Source organism: Aulonocara stuartgranti (genome assembly GCF_965226115.1).
Source record: "Aulonocara stuartgranti genome assembly, chromosome: 2".
NCBI lineage: Eukaryota > Metazoa > Chordata > Actinopteri > Cichliformes > Cichlidae > Aulonocara > Aulonocara stuartgranti.
This window is the reverse complement of record NC_138940.1, coordinates 16,818,317-16,841,994: the sequence shown is the minus strand read 5'-3', so window position 1 is coordinate 16,841,994 and position 23,678 is coordinate 16,818,317. Positions and strand designations below refer to the sequence as shown.

General features: G+C 46.6%; 1 protein-coding gene across 2 annotated transcripts in view; it reads left to right on the top strand.

The window, feature by feature from the left end:
* fat2 (FAT atypical cadherin 2) overlaps positions 1 to 23,678 on the top strand; it is a 92,754-nt gene that overhangs the window by 64,988 nt on the left and 4,088 nt on the right. For both annotated transcript variants that reach the window (XM_082550953.1, XM_082550954.1), the window contains exons 17-28: positions 2 to 213; positions 1,196 to 1,333; positions 1,415 to 1,558; positions 4,924 to 5,121; positions 5,872 to 6,472; positions 6,558 to 6,758; positions 8,261 to 8,418; positions 13,989 to 14,427; positions 15,697 to 15,850; positions 17,919 to 18,012; positions 18,103 to 18,251; positions 18,337 to 18,611. In XM_082550953.1, coding sequence (XP_082407079.1) covers positions 2 to 213; positions 1,196 to 1,333; positions 1,415 to 1,558; positions 4,924 to 5,121; positions 5,872 to 6,472; positions 6,558 to 6,758; positions 8,261 to 8,418; positions 13,989 to 14,427; positions 15,697 to 15,850; positions 17,919 to 18,012; positions 18,103 to 18,251; positions 18,337 to 18,611 — 2,763 coding nt within the window. The remainder of the gene's footprint in view (position 1; positions 214 to 1,195; positions 1,334 to 1,414; positions 1,559 to 4,923; positions 5,122 to 5,871; positions 6,473 to 6,557; positions 6,759 to 8,260; positions 8,419 to 13,988; positions 14,428 to 15,696; positions 15,851 to 17,918; positions 18,013 to 18,102; positions 18,252 to 18,336; positions 18,612 to 23,678) is intronic.

Here is a 23,678-nt window from a genome sequence, read left to right as displayed (position 1 = left end):
GGCCTCGTGACCCTCGTGGCCCCGCTGGATTTTGAGGTTTCCCGGGAGTACTACCTGTCTGTGGAGGGGAGCCGTGGGAAGTCGCCACTCAGTGACATCGCCACGGTCATCATTAACGTGACAGACGTGAACGACAACCCGCCGGTGTTTGGGCGCAGTGACTACAGTGCCGAGGTGTTGGAGGATCTATCACCTGGGCGCCTAGTGATGAAGGTGAGAGGTGTGACTCACACGAGGTCGGTCGTTGTTCTGTATGGAGTCCGCATGCTGGGTTTATGTAGCACATGCTCAAGCTTTTAATTAACAATGTTCCCCAGGTCGTACACAGAGACGCACTGACAGCTTCACAGCTGAGGGGCAATCTGCATGTATTTAGTGCTCATGCAAGCTGATGATCTCATAACACGTGCTAATGTAAAGAAAACAAGTGATGAAAAACATCATTCACACACATTAATAACAGCACGGGAGGAGCACGCACACACATGCAGTTGTTCAGCAGCACGTCAGCGTCATCCTTTCAGGCCAGCAGCAGAGATAACACAGCTCACCGCCTCCCGACGGTCACAGCTGGGCTGCGTGATTCTCTCCTCCTCGTTTTTCTTGTCATTTGTTCCCACGTCGTCAGGCTCACCTTTAAATAACGAGACAGAGGTTCTGGTAGCGGAATGAAAGGATTCGTTAGTTGCAGTCACAGAGGAGGAGAAGTCGGGCGGGACAACTTCAAAACACGGCATTATTCATTTTCAGTCTTTTTTTAATCTATTATCAAGTTTTGACTTTTAATAATAATGTTACAGTCGAACCAACCCAGATTAACTGGATGACTCATTGAAGTTATTATGTTAGAGAGAACAAAAGTATGATAATGATACTGAAGCTGAAGAGGCAAAAATCCAAGTCCAATCTAATCCTCATTTAAATGAAGGTGAGAACGAGTGCGCTGTTGTGAGGAAGATGCACGCTGTGCGGACGCAGCTGCTGAAAGCTTGAGAGGCTGGATGTGAAGAGTCCTCCAGCCAAGGAGCCACATTCAGACCTTCGCACAGAGCTCAGCTCTCCGTGACCTTTGACCCACTCGCAACTCAATTTGTCGGTGTGTCGTGGGGATGTTTTGTGTGACCCCTGACCTCCAAAGAGGTAGGCGCAGTTATTCCTCTCCCGATTTTCATCCTTGCTTTTTCTCCATGTCCAGGTAACTGCCACAGATGAGGATGGCCCAGTCAATAACCTGCTGCGCTACTCGATTGTGAGCGGCGACCTTCTGCAACAGTTCTCCGTCGACGCTCGCAGCGGTGACATCACTGTCCGCACTGCGCTGGACAGAGAGGAGGTGAGCGTGCTCAGGAGCAATGTGAGCTGCGTCGCACTAAAGAAGCAGCAGGTCACGTGAAAACTCTCTCCTCATCTGCAGATCCCTCACTACTCCCTAACGGTGCAGGCAGCAGACGAAGGCAGCCCACCTCTGTCCTCGGCCGTCCTCGTCGCCGTCACCGTCAACGACGTCAACGACAACCCGCCCGTCTTCTCTCAGGTCAACCACAGTCTGCTGCTGCAGGTACAACGACCCGAGCGTCACCCACCCAGGCTGGAAGCCTTTATTCATTTAAAATATTAATGTTATTATTATGCTGACAGATATTCCCCAGATTCCAACTCGTGTTCCTGCTGCTGTTCGAGTTGACCTAGAAAACAAGCTTTAAAATGAGCTGCAATGAGCCCAATACACCACATTTGAGGGGTAATGAGAGAGTCTCACCATGTTCTGTAAATATTCAGACTTTATATTCTCAGGTCAAAGGTTTGCTTCTTAAGTAGTGATTTTAATCTCGGAGAAGTTCTCCGCTGTTTTATCCCTTATGTGTAACTTTCTAAGAAAAACATCCCCATTTTTTTTGTACATTTGTTGTTTTTTGATCCAAGCTCAGTGGTCCATATATTCCCCCGCCTCATGCCCAGGTTTATAATCACTCTGTCACCCTGCAGATATGTAATGTGGCTCTGCAGCTTTAAAAATACACAATCATGACTGCACCACACGCCTGCGTCAGGAAAAAGAGAGTTATGTCGAGGGAAAGAAATACGTGTGTGTACCCAGAACCGGCCAGAATGAATCACCTGTCATTAATAAGCTCGGCTGTCCTCAGGGAGGGCGCCACAGTTACAGTCCTGTGTGACTTTTGACACCTGTGGATAAACACAGACAGAGACAAGCGGTTAAGGCGTCCCCGTAAAGCAGCTGCTCGGCCTAACAAGGTGATAATGGAGACAGATGACCTGATGGCTGCAGGTAATTAAAGAGAGCTCACTACAGGTGACCGTTTATCCACCTGTCAGTACTCTCTGTGACAGGTGGATATATGCTGCTCCGTCATCAGAGCGGTTTCTGAGCTTTCAGGGATCAAAGCGGCAGAAAGACGTCAGCGTTTCGCTCTCACCTGAAACTCCTAATTACGTTGCAAAGTCAAAGCTTTCGCTCCAGTGTGTATTTTTGGATGCTTCATTGGGATGTGGATGCCCACATGCCTGCGTGCGTGGACATGAATTCACGCTGCTGGCAGTCCCATCGCAGCGCCTCACTGACAGTTACTTTTTCCCCTGCCAGCTCGCAAACTTCCATCAAGTCACTGATCCAGGACCGAAACACTGCCAAACCCAGTGTGAGGACAAATCCGGACTCTGGGTTATCGTCCCATCTGCCGACAGCTCCGCAGCCAGCTCTGCCTGATGAAGAAACTCAGAAAGAATGCAGCTTTAAGATAATTGCACGTTCCACCTGCACATTGGTCTTGCTATCATGAAGCTGAGCTTCGTCTCTCCTGCGTCCTGTGAGGCGTGCTGTAGTTGGAAGTTTAAAGGTCCTCTCTCGGAGGTGTTGCACATTTTAGTCCATTAACTCTGATGCATCCTCTCCCAAAGCACGCCGCATGTTTTTAGATTGATAACCTATTTTTCCAGGAAGCTCTGGTTTCTATTAATTCCCTACAATATGAAAATCAGCATGCAAAGCCTCTTAAATTAGTTGAGATAGTAGGTAATCCATCACAGCAAACAGCTGAAGGTCTTCATTATTTTCTGGCACAGTCAGTGGAAACAGGAGGGAGTCACTCTACAAACAGCTTCCATGAAACGACGCCGAAGTGTCTCTGAGCTGTACAGACATGCCAGCTGTTCTTTAAATGACCAGTAAACACGGATGGAGTGCTAAACAGGAAGAGTGTGATCAGTGTGGCTCTGTCCAGCACACATAAGATATTTGACATCCATCCATCCACCCACCACGCTATCAATCCACCAATTCATTCAATCATTCATTTATCCATCCATCTATCCATCCATTCACCCACCAGCAGAGATGGGCAGTAACACGTTACTTGTAACGTGTAATCTGATTACTTTTTTCAGGTAACGAGTAAAGTAAGGGATTACTATTGCAAAAACGGTAATTAGATTACCGTTACTTTCCCGTAGGAACGCTGCGTTACTGCGTTACTAAAACCGTGATTTCTTTTTTGCGAGAACATCTCATGACAGTGACGTAAGCGAGTGCGACGTTCGTGACAAAAGCTGTGTGCAGATCAACAATGGATCATATATCGAATCAGAACCAGAATCAGAAAGGGTTTTATTGCCAAATGTTGAGCGGGTTTACAACATTAGGAAATTGCTTCAGTGCAAACATACTGTTATAAATACTGTTATAAATTAAGCTTAAATAGACATGAAAATAAAAATGAGAATAAGAATTAAAAGTGCTAAGTAGATAGAAGGATAGAAAGATATATACATGATATATACATGTATGAATGCGGGAGAGAGTATGAGCGTGCAGCGTTTAAAGTGTGGAAGCACTGACCTTACTTTGAGTTTGATTCCATAAAAAGTGACAAAAACATTAGCGTCCGTTGTGCGTGGGAAGAAAACTTCTTTTTACAGCGAAAAAAACCCCTAAACTTCCAAGCAAATACCGAGTGCGCAACGACGTAATGGGAAACTCACAGAGAAACTCGCGGATTCTTCCACTGACCGCTGCCGCACACCTGCACCAGAGCACACCTCCGCCTACCCTACTCCTGCTTTACAGGTGAAAATAGAGCAACAGGACCGCTAGTCTTTGACTTTATTTATTTTCTGCTGTGTTTTACTTGCATCTATGTGAAAGAGTGAGTGTAAACACACACAAAAAAATATTTTAGAATTTTTGGAATGTGCAGAAAATAGGTTTAAATATTAAACAAATTTCTTCTAGTCAGAGAATGTTGCAGATAATTTAATTTTTGCTTGATGCATAAAGTTAAAACTAATAAAACAAGTTTTAAAAAGAGACTTTTCCATTTGATTACATTTTGTATGATGAATTATGCAGAAAAAGTAGAATTGGGCTGAAAGATCTATCGCTTTATCACCTATTCAGGTTGCAAATCGTGTTTTTAAAAAGTAACTAAGTAACTAAGTAATTAATTACTTTTGAAAATAAGTAATCAGTAAAGTAACGGGATTACTTTTTGGGGGGAGTAATCTGTAATTAGTTACTGATTACTTTTTTCAAGTAACTTGACCAACACTGCCCACCAGTCACTGAGCCTGAACAGGCCAGTGTGAGTGAAATGGATGTGAGCCGAGTGTGTTTGAGTATAATCAATGCTTCACATGTTCCTGCAGACAGAACATTTCTAACTGTCAGATTAAATCCTGCAGAATGAGCTGGATGACGTTGCAGTGTATCTCCCATCACATGCTTGATGTCATGAAATAGGCAGAGCAACTATACAGGCAGTGTTGCATGTGAATGATTTAACATGAGGTAGAACATACAAAATCTCTGGTTAATGGGAGCTCTGAGGTCGATGTTGGAGCTCTGTGGTGCTGGGATAACGAGAACATCCTTAGAAGCACAAAACTGAATAAAAATGTGTCCCGCAGGAGGGCGAGGCGGTTGGCAGCAGCATCCTCCAGCTGGTGGTGACGGACAAAGACACCCCAAGGAACGGCCCGCCTTTCTCCTTCCACATTGTCAGCGGGAACGAGGACCGCCGTTTCCATGTGGACCAGGGCGGCCTGCTGTCGCTCTCTGCTCCGCTCAGGAAGAAGGTGAAAGCTCACCATCAGCTCAAGATACAGGTGAGAAGCTCTTGTCTTTCTCTCACAAACTCTCACTGCAGGAAAGACATCTTAGAAAGTTTGTCTCAGCTTTGGAAGTGCTGAGCGTCGCTCCCGGCCTCAGCCACTGTGCTGTCCAGAGAGGTGAAGAAAAGTTAGAACAAAGTCGTCTTTATGGTTTTCTGTGGTTCTGAACTGTCAAGACTGACCCTGCACACCCAGTAACGATGACTGAGTTTGAATACAGGAATTATTTAAGCTGGAAAAATGAAAGTCAGAAGAATGACCCTGCTTCAACTCTTCACTATAATCCATTTACAGAAGGGGTTATTCTGAGGGTTCAGGCTGTTTCAGGTTGCAGCTGATGGTGCATATTCGTGTCCTGCACTGTATGGATTTTGTTGGCTGGAACAAATATATTTTGGGATGCTGAGAGATGATACTTTAGTCCAAAATGCTCCATTTTTCATTTTGTTCTTTGCTGTCAGAGGGAGAAAAAAAATAAATCACAGTGGTTGGACAGTGTTTGGTTGATCACAACAAAGAAACAAAAGGATTAATATGAAATGTGAAATACAAATGTTTTTGCTTTGATTGCAAGTGAGAAAAAGGTTTATTAGAAAGCATTAGAGAGGAGGGAGACACACACCTGCACACCTGTAAATGCATAAGGAGAAACAGACATGTTACCTGTCCCAGCTTTTACATTTCAATGATATTTCATAAGAACAAATCAAATCATTTAATTTTTTGTGCTCCACCTTTGCCCAGGTGACAGACAGCGGCCACCCTCCCCTGTCCTCCATCTGCGTGGTCAACATCAATGTCACCGAGGAGAGCAAGTATCCTCCGTCTGTGGTGCCGCTTGAGGTCTCCATCACCACCTCCGGAGGGCTGTTTGCAAACCGGGTTGTCGGCAGGCTCCACGCCTCAGACCAGGATGTGCAGGACGTCCTGACCTACAGCCTGGTCTCGCAGAGTCCCGACGGCAGGAGCTTCTCCGTAGACCAGGCTGACGGCAAAATCTGGGCAGACGAACACCTGGAGGAGGGCTCGTACGCGCTCAATATCAGCGTGAGCGACGGGAAGTTCACCGTCTGGACCGGGGTCAAAGTTCACGTGTGGGTGGCCACTCAGCAAGCGTTGGACTCTGGACTGACTCTGCAGCTGGTCGGGATGTCGCCGGAGGAGTTCCTGGGCGATCACTGGAGAGGCCTCCAGCGCAGCCTGGGACAAGAGCTGGATCTCCCCCGGCAGGAGCTCCACCTGGCCAGCCTACAGCAGCGGCCTGACCCCCGGGCCCTGGAGGCCCTGCTCATCTGGAGGCCTCAGGGCGGCCCCGTTCGGCCCCTGCCCACCAGCAGGCTCGCAGGTGAAAGTGCTGCATGATCACACGTGGTCAGTGAGGTCAGTGTTCAGTATGTGTGCCATCTGACTTGTTGGACTCTTTGGTACAGGAATTATATCGGACATCGAGGACTCTCTAGGCCTCAGCATCCTCAGAGTGAGTCACAACGGCTGTCTGGGCAGCGGATGCCCACCGCGAGGCTGCAGGAACTCCGTGCGGCTGTCGGGAGAGAGGCTGGGCCATTTCACCACCGCCAGAGCTACTTACATCACCCCGCAGCACACCTGGGAGAGCGCCTGCCCCTGCAACCGTACGTCCACCTGTCTGTCTGTACTCAGAGCATATGTACGTATGAGTGAGCTGACAGGGTGCAGCAGCTGTTTCTGACATCTTCTGAAGAGCAGCATGTTTGAATCGTAAAGTTCGGGCCTGCAGGTTTGCAGGATAAGTGTGCTGCAGTAGAGTCATGTGACTGAACACCCACAGAGGGCACAGCGTCCTCCTGGGTTATTCAGCTGTGGTGTACCTGAGCGAACCTGACATGAGGCCGGTTCAGCTCTTTATCGAGTCCTCTGTCACACGTGTAGGACTAGGCTTCTAAGCGAGCTTTCTGTTCGTGGAGGCTGGTGACTTTAAAGTGAACATCGTTGTAGGGTCTCTACCTGGAAAACGATATATACTGCATGCTTACATGCTGTGTTATGATGACGAGTACACTGACCTCCTAACCCCTGACGTCACTCCATATTCAAAGAGCTGCAGAGAAAATGATCTTTTCATGCTTCAGTGTGTGCAGCCGGAATTTCGTCCTTTTCTTCCTGAGATCTGAGGATGAGGAGGGTAAATATTCTCACCAGTGTCAGCCTGTTCTGGTGCATCATGTCGTTCAGGTTAACCTCCCTGCGGTTACACAAGCTGAACTGAGGGAGTAAATCCCCGGATTTCATGAATGGCTGTCAGTATTCCCTCAGCGGGCCACATTGGGATTTGTGCAGGCATTCCTGTATGGATTATAGCTGCAGGGGGTTTTCCTCTGGCTCTTCTTGTCACCAACATGTCTGACTCTACTTTACTTTTTAACCCTCTGCTCTTAAAACCAGTAAAGGCTGAGTTTTGTGCCAGATGTGCCACACTGCAGGTCCAAATGAAACTGCTGCCACGTGTTTCTTCTGCAGCTCAAAATTCACAAGTTCAGTTTAGAAAAAAGGTAAAAATCAGAGTTCCTGGGCTCTGATCGACTTTGGTGTTGTTAGTAAACCTCCCCACAGGCATCATCAAAGTTTAATCTTAGACCAACTAAAAAACAAAAGCAGAAGAGAAATTTGCTCATGGCTCTTATTTGCTCTGGGTTGCCAGACTGGACTCGTGGTTGCCGTCTGTGCCTGACTCTTTGCTCCGTTTTTTTCCTTTTCCAGTAACAACATCAAATAAATTTTCTCTCAGATCAGAGATCACACATTACAGGTTACCACCTCGTTTCATCTGAAGGTGTAAAAACATCAAAAGAGCCGCGCCTTTTAACACAGATTAGGATTATTAAAGATAAGTGGATGCCTAGCTGATTTGGTGAGAACTGCTCTGCAGGTATTTAGTGAGACAAACATAAGATTCCTGATCTCAGAAGCTCGCCGCGGTGGCACCCTCATGGTTGACGCGGTTAAAGTCCGAAAGACAGAATACGTAGAAGTCATCCAAAAATAAAAATCAGATGATTAGCACATTTACTCAGGAGAGGATAAACCAGGCAAACGCCTGGCCAGCTCATTCTTCTGTGTGTGACCTCTGCTTGTGTTTCCTCTGTTTGTGTCTCAGAGTCGGCGCTGAGGTTCGACAGTAGGTCCTACCTGAGGTACCTTCACCGTAAGGACGAGGACAACCAGGACTTCAAACTGTCACTGAGGTTCAAGACGATCGAGAAGCAGGGCGTCATTGTGTCCACCAACAGCAGCACCGGCTGGGGAGCTTTACAGGTATGGATGCATCTGCGGTGCTGTCATCAGAGAGCCGGACATCTTTGGTTTTACAACTGATGTAGTCTTCCTGAGAACACATCAGAGCTCTCACTGTTTCAGAAGTGTGCAATGAACTATGTCTGCCTGATCCTGTTGAACACTGTTGCAGTGTAGGGGTTTGTGTGAGAGGTTACCCAGAATGCACTTCGTTCCAGTTTATTCCGACTCTGAGAGAAGCTCACAGAAAGGCTTGAGTGGCTTCGTTAAATACACTAAAGTCATTGCTGCGGATTAGAGGGGTCACATGACCAGATCAAACCGGGACCTGCGTCATGCGCCTCCTCAGCCAGCGTAGAAGCTTCATGCAGGTCTGCGATTCAGAACCGCTTCTGAAATTCAATCAGGCATTTAGGACATGAGCACATGAAAGTACCTGTCACGCAGAGATACAAGAAAGGAATACCCGATATGCTCTCGATTTGTCGGGAGAACCAGCATGATGGTGAGGAGTTTTATTTCAAAGCAGTGACTAAAGAAAGCTGAACATCTCTACAACAAACTCCACTCTCACGCTGGCCTGCCTCGTCAGCTCACAGAGGTCCGGGACATCGCTGGAATTTCACACCGAAGAAGGCAACGTCGTCTAAAAACAGGCGGACTGACCCAGATTCACCACAGTGAGAAGAACACAGACCAGCAGCTCGGCGGGTATCAGATACTTCACACACACACACGGCGGCCGGCAAACAGGAGCAAATCAAATATCGGTATTTACGATGATGTGAGTGGGGATGAAGTGAAGCACCAGGTCATATCTGTGAATCATAGCTGGAAACTTTCAGGGTAGGTGTAGAAAAGAGGACTCGTATGCAGGACTCCTTTGGGAGAAGACAGTGGATGTATTTACAGTGCGGTAAAGGTGTAACAGTATATAAGTGAAAACACACGTAGTGACTCCTTCCAAACAGTAATCCCGAGTGGCGGTCCAGCTCCCGTGATCTCTCTCTCCGTTTCCCTCCTGGTGGCAAACACACAAACACACACGGAGTAACTAAACAATCCTCAGATCAACGTAAACTGCCACAAAAACCATCCGCGCTGCTCTACCGTGCTTCACACAATGATCCAGCGCTGACCGAAGCTCGATCGCCCTGTTAAGTAGGCAGCCCGGGAGATGGCGGATAATTGGCTACAGCTGGTCGGCTCCGATCAACAACAGGTGCGGCCAGTCTCTGCGCAGGAATGCCGTCACAGCTCGGAGGTAAACAATCCCGTTACGAGAGAGAGAGAGAGAGTGGGAGAGAGGGGAAGGGAGCGACATGCACACAATAACACATGGGCAGGCATCCAGGCGAGGGCTGTCGGACCATGACAGAAACATTTTGGGATGAAAAGCCTCACTCGACGGTCCCCACAGAGACCCGCCTTAAATCAACTCAGCGGCTCTGCTGCTAAATTAGTGTCAAACAACGTTACTAAACATTTGCCAGCTGAGATGCCCAGCTCAGGGGAAACTTCCTGTGAATGAAGGAATCAGAAATCCTTGTTCCGCCAAATGCTGCAGTTTTCTTTCTTTGTGTCTCAGGAGAGCAGCAATAGAGACACACACGTCTTCTTACCTGCTTGACTTTGTAAAAGAGGAAAATGCGAGCACGCTGCTTATCGTGCACGTCTGTGTAGGAACTGTATTTCATCTCGATGTGTGAGTGTGGAGCAGGAATCAGTTCACATCCAGATCACAACAACACTCACCTTGGGTAACTCTACAAATGCAAAAACTGAGCGAGAGGGGCTGCTATTGTGTGTGTGTGTGTGTGTGTGTGTGTGTGTGTGTGTGTGTGTGTGTGTGGATAATAGCAAACACTGAAATACATTTTTGCACGCAGGAATGAATTTTGTTCACTCAAATTTAGCTTTTCTTCGCTAAATTTCTCCTCAAAATGCAACACTTGCACCTGCAAACTTTTTTTTACGTGCGCTCAAATTTTTTTTACGTGCGCTCAGGATAGTGGCACAAAAATATCACCATAAACCTGCAGAGTTTCACAGGCTGTAAGTTTCTGAACTTAAAAAAAGAAAAATCTCCAACATTTATTGCCTCGTTTCGTGGAGCAGTACAGGAAGCTTTATTAAGCTGACTGAAAACAATGAGACCTGAACAGATAACTCATGACCCAAACCTGGTTTGATGATGTTTCCCCTCCTGGGCTTTCCTCCTCTATGAGCTCTCCGGCTCAATATTCACTCGCTCTGATTCTCAGGAAATTTCAAAAGCACCATTCAGCCTTTCCCAGCGTTCTCCCTCCTGGGCTTTGGATCTTGGTCCCTGCCCGCTTCATTATGAGCAGAAATGGCTTCAAAAGGAATTTCTGAGCAGCGAGAGCTCCCTCACCTGGGTTTGGTTCAGAGAAACTTCCTGAACATACGAGGCGCTATTCATACACCTGATTACCCGGGAGGACTGAGCGGACTGTATGAGTGTACTCTTCCACACCTCATCAGTATTCTCTGTCAGCTTTCACACCTGTGGGACAGGAAATGCGTGCTCACCTTCAGACCTGTTTGCTGCCATTAATTTCTTTGCTTCTGCATGCATGCGCTTGGAATCGGCTCCTTTCAAATGAAAATGTGTGAGCATGTGGATGAAAAGCTGCCAGGGTGAGAAGTGTAGAATAGGAAGAGGTGATTTGTCACTCCTGTGTGATGAGGAGTGTCAGTGAACACACTCCATACACAGTTGGTGTTTCTGCAGTGACACAAAATGCCTGAAATGTCAGTTTAGGCTTTTATCGCGGTGAGAGAGCAGCAGGGAATCCTGCTCACAGTCTCATTCAGCAGTCGTCCCTTTGTTTTATTAAATTCCACCAGTGTGGGTCTGCGGCGGGTGAGGCTCTGAGGTTTCTGTTGCTCACTTTGCTCCACAATCAGAGCGGAGGAGGCGATTTACAGAACTGAAGAAAAGGAGAGCTAAGCTGTCTGCGTTCCAACCTGCAGAATGAGCTGGTGGTGGCATTTGATCACTCTGGAGCCTCTTAGACGAGGTGTTTTCTGTCCAGCTGGGAGGAGCCTGGGCCGTGCTCAGGAAACTCTGGGGAGATTATATTTATTTAGGAACAACTGAGAATTGAGAAGGCTGTGATGTAGGGTTAGCAAGCCTACCCCATAAAACCCAAATTCCTACGGAAACATTGAAGAGGCTTGGTTTAGAAGGAGGACCTTCACACTGAAGACTAAGGACTTCATATGGTGAGGAAGCAACAGGACTGAAAATCCTTCTTTAAGGAAGATCAACATCAGTGCATGGGAGGAGGAAAGGCAGGCCACAGAAAACATCCGTGGGGTGTCCCTGGTTTGTGTGTGTCTTTGTCCATTTCATTACAAAGACTCACACACACATGCGTGAGTAAGTAGGTGTAGGGACAGCTGCCCAGAGGAGCTGGATGGAGGTGCCGCCACCCAGCTGTCAGGCACAGAGGGAACTGTTATGAAGGGGGAAACTATTAACAGGGACCAGAACAGTTTCTCTGTCATGCTGTAAACGTGTTTATTTTAACAGTCGGTGGGAGCTCTTGCTTGGATGGTCTTCGTGTGTTTTAGTGTTTGAGCAAATGCTCACGAACACTGAATGGATGATTATTAATTTTCATATTTGGAAAACAGTCGCGTCTCCCTCAGGAGGAGTTTGCAGCTTTTTCTCAGTGCTGCTGAATTTTGATCAGGTGCAGGGCAGACAGTGATGAATATGTCCAATACTCTGAGGACGACATGAGTGAAAATGTAATTACATGTCTCCCAGGTTGAGTCACTATTTATCCCCAAAGAGAGTAAACAAAAGTTAATGCACTTTTATGCTAAATGTGAGAGCATTGCTCCTGATAAACATCGCGTTAGTGACATCAGCTTTTAGCCTCTCAGACTCTTGGCCCGTTTAGCCAGCCTGATTCTGAGCAGTCTGAACTGCTGCCTTTCATCCTCCCAAAATTCTCTCCCAGGTGCTGAAACATCACCTGCAATCTGCAGACTGTTAAAGACCAGCGTTCCTTAAAAACACTGGATTTATATCCAGGATGTGAGGATGCACACTCTCTGTCAAGTAGCTCAATTGGACAGGTATGCAGTTTCCTGGCTGTGCAGCTCTTCTCAAAGCCAAGAGTCAGTCCTGATGCAAGGAGCCTCTTTGAGTTTCATACATACCTCTGTTGTCCCCATCCAAGTGAAGACACGCAGGATCACAAGTGTGAGCAAAGCTGAAATCCAGCCCCGATTCACTCACTTTAATTAACATAGCACCAAATCACAACAGCAGTCATCTCAAGGCACTTTGTATTGTAAGTTAAAGACCTCACAATACTACACAAAACCTCCACAATCAGACCACTCCCTTTCAGCAAGCACTTGGCAACTGTGGGAAGGAAGAACCATACAGGGAAAGGGGTGTGTCCAAGGGTTTTTCCTTTTTTTTTAAATTGGAAACTTCTATTTTAATGTTTGAAGCGCGTCAGATTGCTGAGTTTTCCTTCTTTGGCCTGAGCTCGGCCTTCTCCCTCTCTGTCTCGGTTTGACACCAGCGCTGTAGTTTGCCTGCGTGCAGTCGCAACACACATCACACGCTGCGGGCACTCTCCAGTTTATCAGCAGCACTGACAGGATGTGATATATAGAGGCGTGAAGCACGATGCTGCAGAGCTGAAGTCTCTGAGGAGCGGGATTCGACTTATGCTGCGCTGGTGCTGTAAAAGCCCGAGTGCATCATCTCCCTCACACGGCTGCCATAAATCACACCCAGAGTCACAGGAACGTACATTTAACAGAATAAAGACGAGCAGCACAATTCAGCCCTCAGCTCCCTCCTTCAGCCCCGTGGGCTGTCATTAATCCATGAGAAGAGTCCTGCAGGTCCGGCCCCTCCGATATGAATCACTGCTGAAGCTTTTTACTGCCACAAGAAAGCAGAGAGAACATGCGGCAGCGATAGAGAGCAGTGCAGCATCACCCAGAGGACGGCCTGAACGCTCTAGAGGGCTGCAAATAAAGACAGGAGCACGCCGAAACAGACACAGCAGCTATCAATAATGCCTCCGGTGACCAGCGAGGCCAAAACATCCATGCTCCTTGGAAGTTGGAGTAGCATGGTGTTACATGTAGAAAACATGACCTGGCTTTGGGAACGCTGAGCATACAGAAACTCTGAGAGGACGCTGAGTGCACAGCATGACACAGTGAAGGACCTTTGACCCAATATTTTTGGCATTCATTCAAAATCTGAAACATAAGTCACAGCACGAGCGCCTAAACGAAGGAAGATGAATTTAAAGCATTTTGAGACTTTTTTCTAACAAACTACAAAACACTAAGTGATGGAACCACTGAAACGAATCTGAAAGGAGCATTAAATGTCAGAGCTGCTTCCAAGCAGGATGTCGGTGGTTAAATAATGTTAAATAATGTTGTTTCTTCATTTAACAGTTTCTTCTCCCCAGAAAGAAAGAAAATAACAAGTCAAAGGCTTACACTCAAAAACTGAGTCGGACGTATTCTTCTCTGGTTTTCGTGCATGTGTCTCACTGACCTTTGTCTTCCTCCCTCAGTTGGCCGGCGGAGACCTGCTCTTCAGGTACAGATGTGGAACCACCACCCCTGCCTCACTGCCGATTGGCTCTCATATGGTGTCAGACGGTCGCTGGCACAGCGTCCTGCTGGAGGTCAACTCCTCCTCGCTGAGGCTGACCCTGGACGGGCAGCATCCGGTGTCCGCCTCCTCAGTTGAGCCGTGCCAGATGCTGCGCTCCCATGGAGCGTTGCTCTTTGGTTCTCCTCCAGAGCTCCACCAACAGCCACATAATTTCAGCGGCTGCCTTGAGGGCCTGGAGCTCAATGGGGAGCCAATCAGAACAGGCGACTCGGCGGAATGGAGGGGGTCAGGGAGCAGGAGGGTGTTTGGGGTGTACCAGTGTTGCAGCGGGGGAGGAGCCTGCGACAGCAGCCCTTGCAAGAACGGAGGTGTCTGTGAGGAGGACGCCACGGGGGGTGAGTCGCCAAAAACTAGATTTTATTGAAAGTAAAAAAATAAAACAGAGATTTCGAGATTGTGCACAGAACTTCCTGAAACAGACAAATGTCCACACTTCAGGGCCAAAGTCCCGAGTCCAGCTCAGGGCTCTTACATCATTTAATTTCCTCTCAGCCTCCAGTTTAGCCCGCCAAAATAAAAGCAGGAAAAATGTGCCAAAACATAAGGAAATACCACACAGTGTGTGTTCCTTTATCATAGTTTAATTAGTGTTTTTGTTATGATGACTTAATAAAATTAGATTAAAGCAAACAAACAAACAATGTGAGCTCAGTAACTAAAGTACTAAAGGAGAACAAGTGAAGTACCACAGGAGGAGGAGATGGACCGACGTGCGGATTCAGCAGGAACCCACACCCATTGGAGCTGAGGTTCTCCTCAGGAGGTTCAGCTCCATGTGTCCTCCTCTGCTCCTCCTCTGAGGAGGATTCGAACTTAAAAAAGTTGCTGTTTTTGCCCCTGCAGTCATTTTTATCTCATCACTAGAAGGAAAAAACAAAAATTTAGTGCCTGCAGGTGGTGGAAGTTAAGCTTTTAATGAAGAATCAGCCTCAGTACAGCTGCAGGGCAACGTTCAGTTTGCAACATTTTATGAAACTGTTGAAACAAATATGATTTTTTGTCTGTCCCCATCTCACAGCGTCGTAGCAACAGTCGTCTCAAGGCACTTTATATTGTAAGGTAAACACAACATTAAGGAGAAAACCCCAACAATCAGGTGACCCCATCTGAGAGACCGGTTGGGTAAAAACGAGTGTATCAACATGTCAATCATAGCATAGCCCCACCCTAAATCCTCCCCTGCTTCCTGTCGTTTACAAATCAGGAAAGCTTTATTTTTATGACTCGCAGATTAAGACAAATACAGGTGTATGTGCAGAAGTCAGTTTAGATTGTAGATTAGACACATGATAATGGAAGAGTCGTGATCTCAGCCTGTGTCCTTGATCCCTGCTTCCTCATCCTGGTGGCTTCCCTCTCTGATTCTGGCTGATGAAACATGATTTTTGCTGCCTTCTCAATTCCACGTGCTATTTTCTGCCAGTTATCCGTGGGAGAATAAAGCTTGCACGATTTTTCCCTTTAAACATCAACAAGGTGCTGCACTCTCCAGCCGGACCTTGCTGACCTTTGCTTTGATTATTTCGTGCCTGTAGGGGAGACTCGCTGTGGCTTTGATCAGTTGCTCTTGTCTCAGATGTCTGGGTGTTTTATTTGCTCTGCAGAGCCGCGCTGCAGGTGTGCAGGACTCTTCCACGGCGCCCGATGCGAGCTGACCGACAACCCATGCGCCTCCCAGCCGTGCACCCACGGCAGGGTGTGCATGCCCATGGATCAAGGTTACCTGTGCAACTGCTCGCGTGAGAACCCTGAGGCAAGGTAGGCACATGTCCACACACACACCTCATTCACCGATGCTTTTAACCATCACAGCCACTTTATTAGGTACAGTGGAGCCTGCCTTTGCCGTTCAAATCAATGTAAGCACAGAGTGTATCCTTATTCTTCATAACTTCTTCATCTGGCCCCAGCCCTGAGTGATGGAGATCCATTCCTGTCGCATCATCCTCTTTATAGTGTGCAGGTTTGTGATCATCTACTTGACTTTTAAGGACTGACCAAACTAAAAATGTCCTCAAAGACCAAACAAACAGGCAAAAGTGATAACTACTTAACTCAGACAAAGGGTGGAAACCAAAAAGAGAGACCAAGACTCAAGTGCATGAACTAAGATCCTGCAACAATAATCCAGAAGAGGAAAGAGAAAATTCAACATCAAGGTCCTGAGACCATGGCAACAAGCTCTTTGAGCATTAAAACGTGATTGGCTGATTAGATATTTGCTTTAGAGAGCAGCTGCTGCACATGTGCCACTGTGCAAAAAGCATTGTGTTTTGGGTGATATATGCTCCAGTGATAACAAACTAGTGTTGTCACACAGCAAGTCACTGAAACTAAACTGAAAACTAAACCTTTGTAATGGTCACTTCAGAGTTGGAGACCAGGTCTGCAACCACTCACAGTCAGCCGCCGTCTTCAAAGTGACTTCGGTGCATCGAGACCTTCATTTTTACCCTCGAGTTCAATCAGGTTACACCCAGTCTGCAACCCGCTGAGTCGAACCCCTGATTGCATTGCGACGGGGTGCAGACTGACTGCAACATGTTGGTAAATGTCTGCATTTATAAGTTAGATGATGATTATTTGCAAACCTTCAAATTTGCCAATCTGTCTGAGAGCGACTGCAGTCACACTGCAACTGATCTACTTCTGGGCTTTTTTTTTTTTTTTATAGAGCAGTGAAACTAATAAAAAAAACAACTAAAATTGACATTTTGAGGGTAAACTGAAACTAAAGATATAAACACGAACCAAAAAACCCAGTCTGACACACACAAGCTCACCCCCCCCCCCCCCCCCCCCCCCCCCCCCACAGAGTTACGGCCATATTTGCATCTCCTTCCTTTCATTAAAGCTGCTTCGATCCCCGCGGCTCTGAGCCACCGTCCCTCTTCCAGGTGGGTTTGGTTTAATTCGCTGAATGAAAAATGGCTACTGCTGAATGGTAGTTGCAGGCGGCGTACTTTTGCTTTAGGAAAACATGCAGAGATATTTTATCAAGCTGTCACCAGCGTGTGTGGTGGACAGCAGCACACAACAGGACATTTTATTTAGAGTGTCCAAAGACATTCAGAAACGTTCCTCTGGTCTCCAAAGCAAAGTCTTCCTTCAGATAATAACAGGAAACATGTTTTTCTCTGCAAAGCGCTGCCGGGATACACTCTGAGTGAAGTAAAGCGGGGGACCTGAGCACCGGGGAAATAAACTGAGCTGCGGGCACATTTATGGAAAACAGAGTGCCGGCTTTGTGTGAGTGCTTCCACTCCAGCACTCACCAATCAGATCTGTGCCAGCAGGGTCTCAGGGTGGTGTTTCGTGCCCATGCCAGCTTTGAAGCTTATAGGATCATCACTGATTTAACCTCCACCTCTGTGCTCCTCTCCGCTAATGAGCGCTTGTTCAGACAGGCTTCAGGACCAAAGAGTAACCTCTGGAGTTTGGGCAGTCTCATCAGCAGAGAAGTCCAACTGAGGAGGGACAGGAGCTGCTGTGTGTGCGGCTATCACCGGAATCTTTTATCATTTTTTCATTTCATTTCCAACATAAATTCTTTTTACAAAGTTAAAAACTGTGGACACAGTCACATGAAATTCAGGTCCTTCTGAAACTAAAGCTGATATTTGCTCTGTGAGCTTTTGGGATGTAAAAGATCAGAACAGGACTGAAAATCAGTCCAGAGGTGCCCGAGGAGACGAAACTGAATGTGAGGTGTGCAAAGTTTAAATGAGAGTTTTGGTTCTTTTCACTCACAGTTTGCTGTTTTTTGGAATATTTTAGTTTTCCATCCTCTGAAAGTGCTTTAATGTTCCTCCCTTTAACCTTTTAGGTGCCAAGACACAGGCTGTTCACCCAACGAGTGTCCTCAAGGGTTCGGCTGTAAAGTCACTAATGGTGCCATCTACTGCGAGCCACTGCCTCTGGTCAGTCATGACGACAGACACACATGACCTTAATGTTCTTTCTTCTTCAGTGGCAGCAGATCAAACTTTAATCATTTTCCCGTTCTTCAGGTCAATCCATCGTTTGGATACATGGAGATCATACAGATTGGTGCCGGTGTGCTCGGATTAGTCTTCTTGGTCGGCGTCTTTGTTTGCATCAGGAAACGACATGTTCAGCAGAAGAAGAAAAAACCCATCTGCGTCCAGGACTCCAACGGGTAAGAGTTTTTATTTCTGAAGTTATTCGTCAACATATTCCATCAGATCTTATTAAATCTCTAACGTCAGCTGCTTCACCTGCAGGTACTTACAGTCCAGTCTGGCCAAGAGCCTGAAAGCAAACTCCCAGGAAGTCAACCCCATTGAGATGAGCTCGCTGGTTGGTCCAACCAATGACCTCGACCACACACCGTTCAGATCGCTACGGCCACGCAGCCAGATCGGTTCGTCGGCGGGTGGGTCTCCAAAGACGCAGGGGCCGGTCGTGTGCAGCGTTGCTCCCAACCTTCCTGTCAGGCCGCCATCGAGCTCTGATAACGACTCCATCAGGAAAAACCACTGGGACCTGGACTATGAGGGTGAGTGTTGGTTTGAATTGGGGGACTGGGAGACTTTCTGATGAAACCTCAGCATGCTCTTGGACATCTGATTGTGAGCATTAATAATGAGAATAAAGCAGGACTATCAGCAGCACTCATGCAGCGCAGAATGTCATTAGATCCGACGCTCCTGGGGTTTATCGCAGTGATTCTTCTAGCTCAACACGAATAGACAGAAGGATGACTCCACTAAAATTCAGTTTCGTCTGTGATCCAGACCCTTCAAACATTTTCAAAAACTCCTTCAGGACCTAAAGTGTGCGATGTTTGCAAACTCTTCCGCCGAACAGGTGAACTGTTCTGCGTTTCACAGCTGTGAGCCGCATTTAGACAGCCAAACACTGAGTGCATTAAAAAAAAGGAGGAAGCAGGGCTATGAGATGATCCTGGTATCAGATGGAAGCAAAAGGTCTTTTTGAGCAGCCACCTGTCCCGCCAACTGATGTGATCCATGAACGTTTACCCACAATACACTTTAGGGATTTTAACAGTGCTGCACTTTACATCATGCAGCATGGACATCATGCATCTTTGGTCTGAAGGTGTGTTGGATTTTGTTGATAGAGGAAACAAAAAGACAGCATAAATGTACGAGAGAAGGCGTTTGGACAGGCATGCAGATAACACCGGCATCCTTGCTGTGATCAATCCAGGGAAGCATGGAGTCTGTTTTAAAGAAGACTTGACTTCAGGGCAATAATTAAAGCTCTGACTCTTTAATAAGACGGCGTTGGAGTTTCAAATAATCCGACTGGAAAATCGTTTGGAGAGATGCCATCTAAGTCACAGCAGCATTTTCAGTCCTGACATATAGAAGGTCAGAAGAGACGCTGTAGTCACTCGATGTCGCCGTAAACACGCAGTTAATTGTGATGTGCAGTGCTGCATCATGTGAAACGTGCACTGTCTGTCAGTACACGGCACTGATTAAACTCTGGGAGATGAAACATTCAATGAGGCGACAGGAAGTGATAACATCGGGAAGCGATTTTTCTGTTTCACTGCTGTGATCACGTCACATCTGCCTCCTCACTGTCTCCACGTCTCGTTCTCGTTAGTACTCTTCCTTCAGTTAGCACCTCTCAGGCTCCCTAAATCTCTACAGCTGTCCCGGGGGTTTCTCCGAGCAAACGTTATACGTGCACATTAAACATGAAGCTGTGTTTCCACCAAGCTGCTGAAAAACGAAGTAACAAAAAGCATCCACAATAGACCGCCATGTTAAATGCTATCTACTGCTAGCAAACACTGAACAGCGTTTCATCGGCGACCTGGAGCTCACAGGCAGCAACATTTATGAGCTCTATCAAAATAAAGGACGTTCTCTCCTCGTCCAATCAGCTGCTGTCACTGACGACACTGATGAGCTGCAGTTGTGGTTCAACTTTACCAACACAGCATGAACCCAAAAGTGGTGTTTCCCCGGAAATAAATTCTATTAACAATCATAAAAAAGAACTTAACAATAAATTCCTCAACAACAGTTAAATGTAACTCCTGCACGTTGTTCTGCTTACTGGTTTATATGGAATATAAATAATCATATAAAATAGCTGCTGTGTGGTCCGAGCAGCTCCAGTTTCAGGATTTTATTTGGATGTTATTGATTGCATGGTGCACGGTGGTTAGCACTGTTGCCGCACAGCAAGAAGGTCCTGAGTTCAATTCCACCATCAGGCCGGGGTCTTTCTGTGTGGAGTTTGCATGTTCTCCCCGTGTTTGCGTGGGTTCCCTCCGGGTACTCTGGCTTCCTCCCACCGTCCAAAGACATGCAACTTGTGGGGATAGGTTAATCGGATAATCCAAATTGTCACTAGGTGTGAATGTGCGAATGAATGTGAGTGCGAATGGTTGTCTGTCCCTGTGTGTTGGCCCTGCGACAGACTGGCGACCTGTCCAGGCTGTACCCTGCGTCTCGCCCTATGACAGCTGGGATAGGCTCCAGCGCCCCCCGCGACCCTGGAAAGGATAAGCGGAAGCGAATGGATGGATGTTATTGATTAGCAGGTATCTGTTTCTGAGTGATGTTTGACGACCAGTCTAAGTGGAAATCACATGAAGATGTGATGTGCCAACTTAACCCCACCATCAGTGTCACACAGACTGATATTAGATGATGTTTAATCTGCGCCTGGTTTTAGTTCAGAGAGTCCGCGTTGGTTCTGTCCCGTTTGCACACCTGAGCTCAGGTGTGGAGCTGTCGTTGTCCTCTTCTGATCTTTTTCATGAAGCAGTTTGAGTAATTCAGCCTGTGAACAGCTCAAACAGGTGGCCTTTATTCTACTATGAAAAGGATTTTCATAGTAGTGCAGGTCTTTATTTTCCTGCTTTGTCGCCGTGAGGCTGGCCGATAAGATAACGCTCCTGTGTGAGGCCAACGTCTGCTTCCATGTTTGTCTCCCTCTCCTGCTGTCGTGCTCATCTGTCTGTAAGCGATCCATACCACCGAGCTGTGAGTCCTGCGTCCGTGGTCGTGTTGCTCAGACAGATGAAGAGGCAGATTGGGTGTTTGTCATGCCATCGCTCCTCAGGCAGCACCCGGCTGGCAGGTCGTTCGTCTGTTCAACCTTACGAGCACAGGAAAGGACACGTTTCTGTGTGAGCCGCTTCATTCGTTGTAAGACTTATTGTTAATGGTGACGCCACCCGAGGCTGCCGAGTGACCTCCATATCAAACTCTTCACAGGATGATAACATGATTTCTGAACTGATTCAGGCCTGGCTTTAGAACAAAAGGACTGGCTGTGCATCCGTGAGGGAGGTCTCTGCCTCACCCTTGGAAAAACCTGGAAATTGTTCTAATGATCATCAAACCACGACTTTATGGGCATATACTCAGGTGTCAGAGCTCATCATTAAGGGTGCTGGAGAGGTCATCGAATGTTGTCTTTAAGGGGTAAGAGTCCAGTCTGGTCCTAAAGATGGTCAGCATGTGTTCGCGAGGACTGCTTCAGGTTTAAGCAGCACTAATGTTTGAGTTGATACTTCATTTTAATTCTCCATCAAGATTTTATGCTTGAATGAGGATTAAAGCCGCCACTGCTGGTGTGAACACAGCGCCGTAATCTTCCAAACATCATGAGCTCGCTGCTGATATTTGATGTTTTCATTTGTTTTCTGTGTTTCTGGATAAAATCTCAGTGAAAGTTTCCAGCAACACTGATCTGTAGTTAAATCATGCACACAGTGGTAGATGGCAGCCCATTCAGCCCTGAGATGGGATTACCGCCTTGCCCTTGGTCAGCCTTTCATTTGTGTGATTTGGAAGCCTCACAGAAAGCCTCCAAAGGGGAATTTCATTACTTTTAATGGTCTTTTCAAGGCTGTTTGAATATCAGACTTTACAAAAACAGCTACAGGGAAACTTTTTGTCCCCAGTTCTCGAATCTTTCCAGCTCAGCAGCAGCTAACCCTAAACCAACATGATCTGCCCACTTCAGGCACAAATACCCATGGCGGTGAATTCTAACACCAATTACAATTTTTGCTTTTACACGTCATTTCACTGATTATAAATAAGGCCCAGAGGCTCTGGACTTTCATCACACATGTGTAAAGAAAAATGATGCAACTCCCCAACAGGACTTTAGTCTGAAAACATTTTCAGATAGAAAGCTTCCTCTAATTCTACCTCAGTAGGAAACAGAAAGACAAAGAGGGAGCTTTAAAGTGACCTGCCGTCTAAATACAACATCATTTATTAATTTGTCAGTAAGCATCCTAAATTTCAGAAAGTCATCCGTGTGAACCATCCTGTTTATCTTTATACATACAGACATTGTTTCAGTTTCTACAAATCCCAGGCCCTTTGGAGCAGCTCGTGCTGTTAGCCTGAGCCACCGACTGAACAAAGACTGTTGGTGTGGGTGAACCGTTAAAGATGCTGTCAGGCTTTCATCGCCGAGCTGTGTTTACTTCATCCTCTCATCAGTCACGTCTCTCCTCTCTCACCTTCCATCTGTCCTTTTCATTTCATCTTCCACCCCCTTTCCCCCTCATCTCCTCGGCTTCTCTCCAGCGTTTCCCTTTTGTCTCCTTTGCATTTCCCTCGCTCCTCTTTTGTCTCATTTTGTCTCTGTGTCTACATGTCAAGCAGCCGGGAGTCTGCTTGGTATTCTCAGAGACCAAACTAACAGCAGGAAATCCTCTAAAGTTTGTCTGAGCAAAGTGCCGAACACGTCTGCTCTGTTACTTTGAGATTTGGGGATGAAGGGCAGGAATATGAAGTGATAATCCTCGGGAAGCAACTTTGTTTTCTGCTGAGCCCTCGAGTCTGCGGGGGTCTCTTCTGGGACGTTTTGGGACCATTTCCTCGTGATGATGATGATGATGATGATTAGTGTGTTGGTATCACTGTTCAGAGGTTTTAGGCACAGACTGGCTTTACAGGTTTCCACTTGACTGCAAGGGATGATTTTCTACCTGTTTTCATGACTGTAACTCCTGAGTAAGGATTGACTGTTTTAAGCTATTTAGAAAGCACAAAGGCAGCCCTGTTGAGTTTGTGTTCTTTGATATTTTCTCATTTTTCGTATTGTATGACAGTATGGGCCCAAGCATCTGCTGAAGGCTTCGTCCAGCGAGGCTCAGGAACCCGGGATCAAGAGCCTGTTTGATGGCAGCACTGTCACATCTGACAGTGTGGGCTACTTTAGCTGTCATCAATCAGCTTTCAAATCAATAAACGTGATGTCACGGCGGCTTTGCTGATGTCACTGGTGTCGGGATGATATCACGGCAGCTGTGATGTTGTCACGGCAGCTGTAAAATGTCAGTCATGTTTAGGGGTAAAGGTCAAAGGTCAGGCAAAAGCAAATAAGAGCTGCAACTCTTTAATTCATTATATGATACATTTATACTATTATTATGTGTAAGCAAATTTAATTAATATGTACTCTGTAGTCTATTTCACTGTGTGTATGTGAGTAAGGACACAAGAAAATAATTATTGCATCATATTGATTTTTATTTTTTTTGTATTTTTAGTGTCCCATTTTATGGCTATTTACTTATTATTTTATTTTTTCTAATGAGTTGAGCTCTTTC